The sequence below is a fragment of the Perca fluviatilis genome, chromosome 3, assembly GCF_010015445.1.
Source record: "Perca fluviatilis chromosome 3, GENO_Pfluv_1.0, whole genome shotgun sequence".
NCBI classification, from domain to species: Eukaryota; Metazoa; Chordata; class Actinopteri; order Perciformes; family Percidae; genus Perca; species Perca fluviatilis.
The window spans coordinates 32,413,098-32,426,014 of NC_053114.1; the positions used below are offsets into that span (position 1 = coordinate 32,413,098).

Consider the following 12,917-nt stretch of genomic DNA (forward strand, 5'->3'; position numbering starts at 1 on the left):
TGTGATATGTTTTGTTGTTCACCTTAATGTTTCTCCCAGGGCTTGCTTGCAGCAACAATAAACAACATTTAATTAGTTTTGTTTGGTATTGGGTAGTAATTTAGACTGGCTCAGGATTGCAGAGAGCCACTGGCAAGCTTACTTGGAATCACTGGATTATTTTCTTTTCAGTGATGGAAAGCATATTGGAGGTAATTATCTGAGGTTATTTAAATGTTGCACCTCTTATTTCAGATTGCACATTTATTAAGTAAGACTTTTAGTTTGCTGGATGGATATTTACAGGTCTGTATGGAAAAGGAATGGGGTGCCACTGCCTATGTGGCAAGTTAGCTGTATTAACGCTACTTACTGTTTAAAAAGTGTCTCCCTAATAACATTTTAGATTCTCATTTTCAGGAAACCGTTTTGATCCGCTTGTTGTCTTGCAAGGTTAGCGTTAGATTTGTCTCTTTTCTCATGCTCCTAAAGTGGTTATTTACTCTGAATGTTTTCCTTGTTGTTGTTTGGTGGCAGAAGCCAGAACACAGACTTTAATTCTTAGTGCACAGTTTAGCATAGCTTTGGCTCTTAGGCTAACCAGCACTAGAATCAGAGACAAACAGGACATGAACCCTATTTAGGTGCAGTAGACAGAGGTCCAATGCGGGCCTACTTCTGATTATCAAAAGAAAGACAGAATAACTCATTTGAGTTCAAGTACAGCAGCGTGTGTGTACTTCTGTCTGTGTGTGTGGCTGTGTATCTTTGCTGTCCTCCCGACTCACAATTCTACAGAGAGACGTAGCGCTGATAGAGCTGTGCCTTCTCCTCTGCCTCTGTGACACTCTTACCAGCATACTCTGCTTTACCTTAGTCCAATCAATAGACTGCTTATCAGAGTCCTCTTCCCTCTGTTGTGTGTGTGTGTGTGTGTGTGTGTGTGTGTGTGTGTGTGTGTGTGTGTGTGTGTGTGTGTGTGTGTGTGTGTGTGTGTGTGTGTGTGTGTGTGTGGTGGGAGTGGTGATGGTGATGGTGCTAGAGAGAGAGAGAGGGAGAGAGGGTGATGAGGAAGAAGACAGTGAGGCCCAGATATGTAGAGGCAGAATGAGAGAATGGGCTGCACAGGTGAAAGGGGGCTACACCCGCATTAGACAACATTTCTCTCCATTATATAACTACAGTGCTGTGGTGCCCATGTCCTTTCAAATTCAATGTGATGACCAGTTGCATGCAACTCTTTTATGTTGCTATTATGACTGCAATATCAGTACATCATTTTTACCACCTTTATTTTTACCATTTTTACCTGCTGTTTGCTGCCTGCTGTTGCAATAGTCTGACATGTTGGGAACATAAGCTTATTTGCTTTCTTGCTGAGAGTTAGATGAGAAGATAAATATATGTCATATAATGTCATATATGTATGACCTTTTTTTTCTATTTTGAACCCCCATCATGTTGTTTAAAGGTGGAGTCTGTGATTCTAATCCAATACACAAATACACAAAGCATATATCTCCTCACGGTCCACGAGCTGTCCGTTTTGTGTGTGCTGAAAAAAAGGCCAGAGTTCAATGGGAAGCAGACAAAGTGGCTCGGACCGAGCCACACAACACTATTCTGTTCATGCTTGTGCGCAGGAGAAAGGCCATGGATGTATAAAGAGAAAGGCTGTTGGATCGGGAGGGATGGTAAATCTGGCACATGCTAACAATCAAACAGTACTCTTTCCTTATTCACACCTCTCTTGTGAGTGGGAAGTTAATTACTGCCAGCCTGCTGCTTATTTTAAGGTTTGCAGAACATTAGCTCAAATATACACATGCACGCATGCACGCAACAGAATGACAATTATGTTTATGCGCAAGCATACATCTATGCACACACTCATAAAGTATGTCCACACACACATACATACACTCATATGTACATGATATAACATACAGATGCCATGCCCCCTGCCTGCATATTTGTTTAAGAGACTGGTGGTTGGTTAATGTTCCAATTAAGAGCAGGCTGAGGATCATTAAGAAGACAAATGATTCTCAGACCAGAGAGAAAAAAAAAAAAAAAAAAAAAAAAAAAAAAAAAAAAAAAAAAAAAAAGAGATATCAGGATTCAAGACCACTCATTTGTATGTCATGTTTCCAAAGTAGTTACAAATATTCTTTTAAGGATTTAAACCAATAATAAATGTAATAGCTGACAACGTTTCAGGGCAAATTTAATTATGATGTGGCAGTGACTTGATAATGTAGAATAAAGGAAACTTCATTTTCTTAGAACCTCTCTCCATCAAATAGTCATGATCAAAACATACAATCCAAGTTTATACTTTAATTAAGTGACAATATACATAGATTGTTGGAATTAAGGAATTCAGTAAACTTTATTTTTTGCAATTGCATTCATAGTAACAATTTAGATGTAATGATAACGTTTTCGAAGGTCTTGTATTTGTAGAGAGAACTTCATCCAAGGGGCCTCATACATTTCTTTTCCACCTAAATGTCATCCACATACAGTATCTGACCTTAGAGCTTCACCCTAGCATATGCAGTATGCAATGCATTTGTTTCCACTTCCTATATAAATAAGGTGAGGTCCACAGGACAGGCATGTTTTGCATATAGAAGTAAAGGCAATTTAAATGAAACAGTGGTGCTCAAACCCAGGTATAGCAGTACATTCTGTTGCTTAGATTTTGGTCCCCTTGATTTTGTGTAAATAAATCCTTCATTTTCTGTCTGCCGTTTCATACAGCTATGCTTGGCACTGACGGCTCCGCTCTTGATAATGCTCCCTGGACCAGCCAAGCAGCATTCTATGCTGAGACAGGGAGCACCATGCAGAAACCCCCCTGTATTCAAGAGTGAGCCAAAAAGACATTGAAAACCATTTTAAACTTTGATGTATGTTAGGACTCTGAACTAGGAAGGTGAAAGCTGGGGTGGTGGAGGAAAAGCATTGCCAGCAGCATCAGTGAGTGAAGCAGCGTCAGTGTAGCAGGGATCAGTGATGAGGGAGTTAAAAGGATCGCCTTGATGTGAGAATGGCTGTGATTGGTGTGTGTCTGATAGGAATGATGATTCAATTAGCAGGCGTATGACTTCCGTGTCCTGCATGAACTAACGCTAAGCTTAATTAAATTTTGACAATTTGATCAAAATATTGTGAGAGTATTAGCCAAACAGCAGTGAGTACATGGTGATGAGAAAGATACCATATTCAAACTAGTTAAACATTTCCGGTCACTCGCTAAAATATTTTTTTGTATATTATGCTAGTGTTTAATGAATGTTAGCAGGACAGTATATGTCAATATGTAAGTGACTGTAGGTAAGGAGGTTTTTGAGTTCTGTTATTTTTGTACATTAGTATTTAGAGTTAAGCCAATTTTTGTTAATTAGATTAGATTAGATTCAACTTTATTGTCATTGCACATGTCACAAGTACAGAGGAACGAAATGTAGTTAGTGTCTAACCAGAAGTGCTTAAGCAGTGATTAAATAGCATATGCTAAAAGAGGCGCTGGTGAGCATTCTTGCCCAGGTTGGACCAGTTAGTCGTACAGTTGAGCTCCCGTGAGATGTGGATCCCCAGGAGTTTGAAGCAGTTCACACGCTCCTCCGCCACACCATTTATGTGGATGAGTGTTAAATCATATGAATTCCTGTGCACTTATTCACCTTCAGGCAGAATGTTTCATATTATTTGTTGTTTCGTTACACCATTTGTTGTTTAATTTGTGAAACGTTTTGGTGTTAATTTAACATGCAATTTAGTCAGAGAGCTTAAGAGATAATAATAATAATAATAATAATAATAATAATAATAATAATAATAATAATAATAATAATAATAATAATAATAATAATAATAATTGTATACAGAAATAAATAACCTATACAAATCCACAGATAATCTTTTTATATAGAGCTTCCTGTGTAACCCTTGCTGTCGGTCCAGATTCTCCCAAGGTCTGGTTCCGGTGACATTGACGGCAGCTAGATATTTAGTGATGTTGGGTGAATTTATGTGAATGACAATGGCAGAACAGAGCTTGCTCCTCATATGGTAAATTCTTGTGGGGCTGTAAGACATGAATTAGCTTCCCCGGGATGAAAGCAGTGGTCACAATCAATTACCTTCTGTTTCTCTTGACACTGTAAACAATCACTTACATTTTTGTTAGTACCGTGGGACCTATTCTTACTTGGTCACTTATCTTGATGTAGATGATAAAGAGGTGGACACACATGATTGTTAGGCCAGTTACAGTTTGGATTGAAGCATCTGAACGGATTAGATCTGATTAGATCTCTTTTTATTATATTTTTCTTTTTTTTATCTACTGTGTATGTGCAGTGTTTGTATGAAAGCAATGACCTACATTGCATTACATATGTGCCTGCACATTGTGTCAATATATATGTCTATGTTGGTGGATATAAGTCATTATGTGTGGGTCGTTATGTTTACAGTAAATGTTTCGCCTTTTGATTTCAATAACCTTATCTATTAAGTCTGTTCCAAGCTTAACATAACTCAGTATCAGTCTTTGCTTACTGACAGTTTCTAATGATCCATACTGTCTGTGTATGCATATTTTCCACAGGCACTCTCAATGTTCTTCTGAGAGTGAGAGGCATTGCTGCTGTGGACACGGTGGTGTGGAGCATATCTGGTCATCAGGGCCCAGACTGGAAGAAAGCGTTTTGTGACATCAGCCCCAGTGGACCCTTCCAGGTAATGGCTTGGCTATTACTTTTCTCCCAAACACAGACAATAATACAATTATAAAATTAATAATACAACAGTGAAGAAGGTGCTAGTAATCTTAAACCAGCAGTATAATGTTTTGGAATATGTCTGTCGTTATAGAAAAACATACGTGGAACAGACCAGAGGATGTAACCTAAGAGCTTGTGAATGCTCGTAACGCCTGTATCCCCCCTGCCCTTTCAGTCACACTAAGCAGATGAGATGTGTTGTGTGTTGATGTGTTGCATAATTTGGCCTAATGATATGACCCGGTCAACTGTTAAGAGTTAAGTACTGTTTTCCTAATGTTAAAGACCTCAACCTCTGAATTAAAATCAGCCTCCAGCGCTGGCCTCTTGAGGGTTAATTTCCAACACTTGCCGACAGAATTGTCAGGTCTGCTTTATCTTGCTCAGGGAAGAAGAAAAAAAGAAAAAATTGAATTATATGATTTTTATGTTCACTGTATTCCTTTTTTTCTGTCATGTCCCTCATCTCCGAGACTTTTTCTCTACTGTGTCTTTACCCAAGAGGAAGGCTTCCACTGCAGCGTAGATAGAACAGGAGGGGGTGTATACTCTGGTGGCTGTTGGGAATCAAGGGAAGAAACTCGCTTGAAGCTCTGCTTGAAATTTGATTAATTTTAAACAAGAAATTCTCAACAGCAGGGGCGTGCACAGGTATGGGCTATTGTTGCCCCTCTTGTGAAAGAGCCTAAATAAACTTTTCTTTCTTTATTTTAAATTTTTGCTGTGGTGGCTGCATTATTACGACAATACGGCAATCATTACTAAAGTTAAATCAACTTAAATTGCTATATCATCCAATCTTGCCCTCAGCGATGCCCTCTGCCTCCAGTCACGTGACTTTGTTTATATTCTCACACACGGAGCACCGCAAATGAAAGAGGGAAAGCCAAGCCCTTCTGCCTTCACATGAATTTTTAAAGTTATGGAGATTATGACAAATGCCCTGTGAATAGTAACCAAAAAATCCACTTGAGCTTTGAATAGTGCAGCTTGAGCTTGCAAAGTTTGCATCATGTCGCGCAGCATTGCCTTAGCTATAGTACTGTAAAATGCTACGTTACCAACCAAAGCTAATGACAGCCTATGTTGCAGCAGCAGGCTAACATAGCTACTTTACGTCCGTTACATTAGTGTGTGCGTTCTGTAGACAAGAGAGAGGCTCAGGGATGTGATGGTTTGAGCTCTTGAATCATGCTAGGTTATAGGTTGTTTACAGTCACTATGTTTCGTGAGTTTTCAACCAACAATCAGATGTGACGTTAGTGAAAGTGAAAGGCGCCTTATTTTATTAGATGATAAATTAATGTCCCAATGGTTAACGTAATAAAAAAAATGTCATTTAAAAAAAAAAGAAAAAATTAAAGCTGCAAGCAGCGATGACGGGCCCTCGCTTCTTGCCCCGGGGGGTACTGGCAAATGCAACATCACATGTAGACCACATATTCTAAGTTTCATGTAAATCGCAAAACTTTTGCCAAGATAAAACTGTTCATGTTTCCACACCCACCTACAGGAAGTTGTTCCTCCATAACTTGCGCATTGTGTTAGCTATCAAAATTCTTTTGATAACTTTTAGTCACGAGGGTCAACCGAGTCTATATCCAAGTTTTCGTGCAGATTGGACTCACGGCCCAGGAGGAGTTAGACAAAGTATGTTTCCCATATATCGCGATGTGAATAATTAATAAAAAAAATTCTAACAGCGCCATCTAATGGCCGATGCACTATAAATTTGGCATGGATGCTCAAACCCCTATCCGGAACAACTTTGTCTTATTTGGTGTCAATCGGGAATAAATCTTGTTAAGATACGCAACTTCCTGTTTCGACAGCCCCCTACAGGAAGTTGGTCCTCTGTAACTTGCACATTGTGTTAGCTATCAAAATTCTTTTGATATATTTTTGTCATGAGGGTCCACCGAGTCTACGTGCACATTTTTGTGCAGATGGGACTCACGCTCTAGGAGGAGTTAAAAAAAGTAGGTTTCGCTCAAAGCAAATTAGCTAATTAATAAAAAAAAATTAAAACAGCGCCATCTAAAGGCCAATTGACGACATATTTGGCAAACAGCCTCATTGGCACATGAGGAACAACTTTCTTAAGTTTTGTGTGCATTGGAATAGCCGTTGGCAAGATATAACCATTCCTGTTTCCACTCCCACCTACAGGAAGTTGGTCCTCCATAACTTGCGCATTGTTTTAGCTATCAATATTCTTTTGATAACTTTTTGTCACGAGGGTCCTCCAAGTGTATATGCAAGTTTTCGTGCCGATCGGACTCACGTCCCAGGAGTAGTTAGACAAAGTAGGCTTCCCATATGTCAATATTTTGATGATTAAATAAAAAAATTAAAACCGCGCCATCTAATGGCCGATTGCAGCCAACTTTGGCACAGTTGCTAAACCGGCCAGGAGGAACATCCTTGTCAAGTTTCGGGGCAATCGGAATAATTGTTGTCAAGATAACGCAACTTCCTGTTTAGACAGTAAGTTGCTATAACTTCCGCATTTTTTCAACTATCAAAATTCTCTGGATAACTTTTCATTATGAGGGTCAACAGATACTTACTGCAAAGATTCAAGAAGATTGAAGTCACGGCCTAGGACGAGTTCGAAAGAATGTAAAACACCTGAAAAATGCATAATTAAAAATGGCCGCCTTCCGGTTGGGCGGAGCTAATGAATGTAAATGGGAAATATGTCTGCAATGATTAGAGCAATATGGGTATTAAATCTGGTGAAGATCGGAGCAACTATGTCCAAGTTAAGGCCTTCTACGCATTAGTGGGCGCTATGGAGCCCGCTTACAGGTATGGGCCAAATCGCTGTACATTCGCAGAAGCATAAATTGAAAACCGTACACTCCCAAGCCTAAATGTGAATTCAGATGAAAGAGTTTAATATTCTGCACATGGCTGCAAAAGTTTGCGAGTTTTCGTGCATCCTAAAGTCCTCAAACAAGTGTTCGTATAATGAAGATTTTTGCACGAAAACAAAGATTTTGGAAATTTTTGAATTTTGTAATTTTTTCTAAAAATAGCTCCATGGAGTTCAAGATGAGACCTATGTTCCCTCAAAAGTTGGTATGTTAACTTCTTACTTTTTTCCGGAATTAAGGCGCACGTTAGGGGGCGCTATGGAGCCCCCTGGCAACACCCGAGGCCAAGCACTACAGAACTTTGCAATTTTCACCAGTTGTGACAGGTGTGCAAATTTTTGTGAGTTTTCGTGCATGCTAACGCCCTCAAAAATGCAACAAAGGACTCTGAAAAATAATAATCTGATGAAAAACAATAGGTTCCTTCGCACTTTCGTGCTCGGGCCCTTATTATAGCCTAATGTTAGTTTTGTGTGCTTAAGTATGCCTTCACAACAAAGACAACTGAAGAAGAGAGAGAAAGAGCTCAAAGAAGCAGCTAAAAGATCTGCAACTTTGCAGAGCTGAAATAAAACTGCTAGCAGGCCAGCTGTGAGAGAAGCATTTGATAATGTCAAGCAACCATCCTACATTATTCATTTAATGTGAAGTTGGCCTATTTTATCAGAAGCATTTTCTTTAAGTTGGAGTAGGGTAATAACTCATTAAAACAAATGTTTCATTTAATAATAAATTCACAGTGTGTATGTGCCCTGTATAGCACTGTGAATTATTTATTATTTTTTGTATATCAAAAGTTCCAGTTGAGTAAAATACTTTTACTAGCTGTAGTCATGTTGTAATTGTTCTTTATATTATATATATATATATATATATATATATATATATATATATATACACACACATATATATATATATATATATATATATATATACACATATATATATGTATATATATATATATGTGTGTATATATATATATATACACATATATATATGTATATATATATATGTGTGTATATATATGTATATGTATGTGTATATATATGTGTGTGTTAGTGTATGTGTGTGTGTGTGTGTGTGTATATATAACACACACACACACACACACACACACACACACACAGCACAGGCCAAAAGTTTGGACACACCTTCTCATTCAATGGGTTTTCTTTATTTTCATGACTATTTACATTATAGATTCTCACTGAAGGCATCAAAACTATGAATGAACACATATGGAATTATGTACTTAACAAAAAAGTGTGAAATAACTGAAAACATGTCTTATATTTTATTTTTTGATAGCACTGCAAACCCTTGGTGTTCTCTCAATGAGCTTCATGATGTAGTCACCTGAAATGGTTTTCACTTCACAGGTGTGCTTTGTCAGGGTTAATTAGTGGAATTTTTTTCCCTTATTAATAGGGTTGGGACCATCAGTTGTGTTGTGCAGAAGTCAGGTTGATACACAGCCGACAGTCCTATTGGACCACTGTTAGAATTCATATTATGGCAAGAACCAATCAGCTAAGTAAAGAGAAACGAATGGCCATCATTACTTTAACAAATGATGGTCAGTCAGTCCAGAAAATTGCGAAAACTTTGAATGTGTCCCCAAGTGCAGTCGCAAAAACCATCAAGCGCTACAACAAAACTGGCTCACATGAGGACCGCCCCAGGAAAGGAAGACCAAGAGTCACCTCTGCTGCTGAGGATAAGTTCATCCGAGTCACCGGCCTCAGAAATCGCAAGTTAACAGCAGCTCAGATTAGAGACCAGATGAATGCCACACAGAGTTCTAGCAGCAGACACATCTCTAGAACAACTGTTAAGAGGAGACTGCGTGAATCAGGCCTTCATGGTCAAGTAGCTGCTAGAAAACCACTGCTAAGGAGAGGCAACAAGCAGAAGAGATTTGTTTAGGCCAAGAAACACAAGGAATGGACATTAGACCAGTGGAAATCTGTGCTTTGGTCTGAGGAGTCCAAATTTGAGATCTTTGGTTCCAACCGCTGTGTCTTTGTGCAACGCAAAAAAGGTGAATGGATGGATTCTAAATGCCTGGTTCCCACCGTGAAGCATGGAGGAGGAGGTGTGATGGTGTGGGGTTGCTTTGCTGGTGACACTGTTGGGGATTTATTCAAAATTGAAGGCATACTGAACCAGCATGGCTAACACAGCATCCTGCAGCAACATGCCATCCCATCCGGTTTGCGTTTATTTGGACCATCATTTATTTTTCAACAGGACAATGACCCCAAACACACCTCCAGGCTGTGTAAGGGCTATTTGACCAAGAAGGAGAGTGATGGAGTGCTGCGCCAGATGACCTGGCCTCCACAGTCACCGGACCTGAACCCAATCGAGATGGTTTGGGGTGAGCTGGACCGCAGAGTGAAGGCAAAAGGGCCAACAAGTGCTAAGCATCTCTGGGAACTCCTTCAAGACTGTTGGAAAACCATTTCAGGTGACTACCTCTTGAAGCTCATCAAGAGAATGCCAAGAGTGTGCAAAGCAGTAATCAGAGCAAAGGGTTTGAGACTTTGAGGAATCTAAAATATAAGACATGTTTTCAGTTATTTCACACTTTTTTGTTAAGTACATAATTCCACATGTGTTCATTCATAGTTTTGATGCCTTCAGTGAGAATCTACAATGTAAATAGTCATGAAAATAAAGAAAACGCATTGAATGAGAAGGTGTATCCAAACCTTTGGCCTGTATGTATATATACAATATTATTTATGGTGCCAAATCATAAGATTAGTTATCTCAACCAGAATCATACAGTCTAAAGTGGCAGCACTAGTGTCAGTGTTCAGTTTTTTAGCAGTGAAAAGTACAGTATACTGTATAAGTTACTTTATTCAGATTATAATAATTATATTCAAGTTGAGGCTTACCACAAGGCTCCAGACCAGAGAGGGAGGGAGAGCATGTGGAGTATCACTCAACAAATCAGACGGCTACATAATGAGAGTGGTGAGTGTTCCTATAAAAGGGCCATGTCAGTAAACGTGCCATAAGGAAAAAGATAGATGCTGCGGCCAATAGTATTCTTAACTTAAAGTTACATTATACTGTAGAACCTATTCAGAATTATAATGTTTCCTTTGGAGACATCTCCATCTTTTAATGCTGAACGGGGTGGGGGAGGGGTGGGGGGGGGTGGGGGGCAATGGCAATGGCAGTGGCAATTAGAGCAATGGCCCCTCCAAACGTCTGTGCTCAACAGCAGTGACATTTAAATCTCCAAAGAATCAGAGAAACTTTACTTTTGCCACCTCTTATAGAGTGATGTCAAAGTTTGCACATTACCAAATTCTCTTTCCTGTTCCTTGGTGGAGGCACAATATCAACAGGCATTAGAAATAAACGAAGGTTTTTAGCAGTGGAGTGGCAGCAAGGTTAGAAAAAGTACTCTCTGTTGGCAAGCATCTGCCCTGTTGGTGCCCCTGCCAGCCACTGAGTCTCAGGACGTGAGAATGAGAGAGTTTGCCCACTGAAATCAATATGGTATCACATTATTATTATTTATCAAGCCTCACACATTTGTGGGAATAGTAGTACTAATGAAATCCAATGCAAAATATGATAAATATAAATTAAACCTATAGGGTGTATTTTTTTCTTTCTTTTATTAAATAAATGTGGGTACTATACAGCATTTTGACATTTTATTACTGAGAAAGTATTGATAAATGAGGGCCTTTGAGTGAAAATTCAGCTCATTTTTTGCTGAATGTCAGCAGGAAAGCCTTTCCACACAGAAGCCAGGATTATTCACACAAGGTTTCACAATGATTCGAAGATCCATATAGCATGCATATACCCACTGTCACAAGAAAGAAATGTGATATTTTAAAATAATGTGTGAAGGGATCATGTATCAGCCAAATGTGGCCAATCCAAATTAAATGCAGTTTCTTATCCCTTGCCATGAAAACATTGTAACAACAGAATTTCAAAAACCTTCTCTAATAATGTTGACATTTTGGAAAGGAATGTTCCAATGGGATGTCTTCTGTTAAGTTGCTCTTGAAGACATTATGTGTAATTGCAGCATCACCTGACAGAAACAGGAATGTTCCCAGTGATTTCCACTCAAATAGGTATACATGTTTTAAAGTGAGAAGGAAAAGAGAGCACTGGTATCAGATCAGTACTCTGTATTGACCAAAACCCTAATTGCAGTATCGGAATCATTATCAGGAGAGAGAAATGATGATCAGTGCATACAGGATGTTATTAAGGAGTGTGGGTTTGTTTACTCCATATACATGATGACATTCAATGGGATAAAAGAACTTTTTGCAGTTTTCCCCTCATTTTGTATTTAATTATGAGGTTCAAATACTTCATTTTAGTGATTTGTTATGCTCTAATTTGTGCTGGATTAGCTTGTCTGCTGGTATCTAATGAGCAAGCTTTTTAATGCGCAGTAAAAAATACTGTCTGCTGGCCTGGAAAATGTATATCATTGGACAACAAGAGAATACTTACGCTTACACCTGGGCCAATTCTGAGATACTTGATTTGCTGTTAAAAGAAATGTACTTACTATGTCACTCTCTTCAAAACTATGCCTAACATGATTTAAAACTAATGTGAGCTATTTCTCATGTCTAACATTTTGACCAAGCTCAAATTAAGCTTGTGGAGTACACCATTCCCTAGTTTGAGCTGAACTATAATGTTTTTCCTTATTTGCCACTAGATTTTCAAGCCGCATTGCGTAAGCATATCTTCATCAATAGTAGAAGAAAATGGTCTGGGAGACATGACAGAGGATGCCTCAGCTTGAGCACTGTCTGTTGACACATCAGCCATGTCCCTTCGCCTCTGGCAGCTGCGCTTTGCAGTTAGCTCTTCCCTTTGGGATGTACCGAGTAAACTTTATGACTCAGACCTCTCCCTTCTGACTGGACATGATACTTCCTCTCTCACTCATTTTAGACTACTTTCACTCTATGTCTATTTGCGAGGGAGTGTGTGTGCATGTGTGTACCTCCATTAAGTTTACAACCCAGCAGATAGGTTGGAGAAAAAAAAAGTGAGGAGCAAAAAATGATGATGGGTTTGTTTTACGTGCCTCCTATCCTCCTGTGTGTGTTCTCGATCTCTTTCTGTTTCTGTTATTTGCTGCTCATCTTTTTCTCTGGCCTGTGCACAGGACAGGCCCGGACCATTGGAGTCGATTGTTGCTCTGGTCCCACTCCACCCCCCCTCCCACTCCAGCTTTGCTTATTACGTAGCGGCA

The 12,917-nt window shown here is 39.1% G+C and overlaps 1 protein-coding gene across 2 annotated transcripts in view; it reads left to right on the forward strand.

Moving 5' to 3' along the window:
• The window catches only part of LOC120556088 (MAM domain-containing glycosylphosphatidylinositol anchor protein 1), a 145,297-nt gene that overhangs the window by 104,824 nt on the left and 27,556 nt on the right, over positions 1-12,917 (forward strand). For both annotated transcript variants that reach the window (XM_039795478.1, XM_039795479.1), the window contains exon 14: positions 4,601-4,731. In XM_039795478.1, the coding sequence (XP_039651412.1) occupies positions 4,601-4,731 (131 nt within the window). The remainder of the gene's footprint in view (positions 1-4,600; positions 4,732-12,917) is intronic.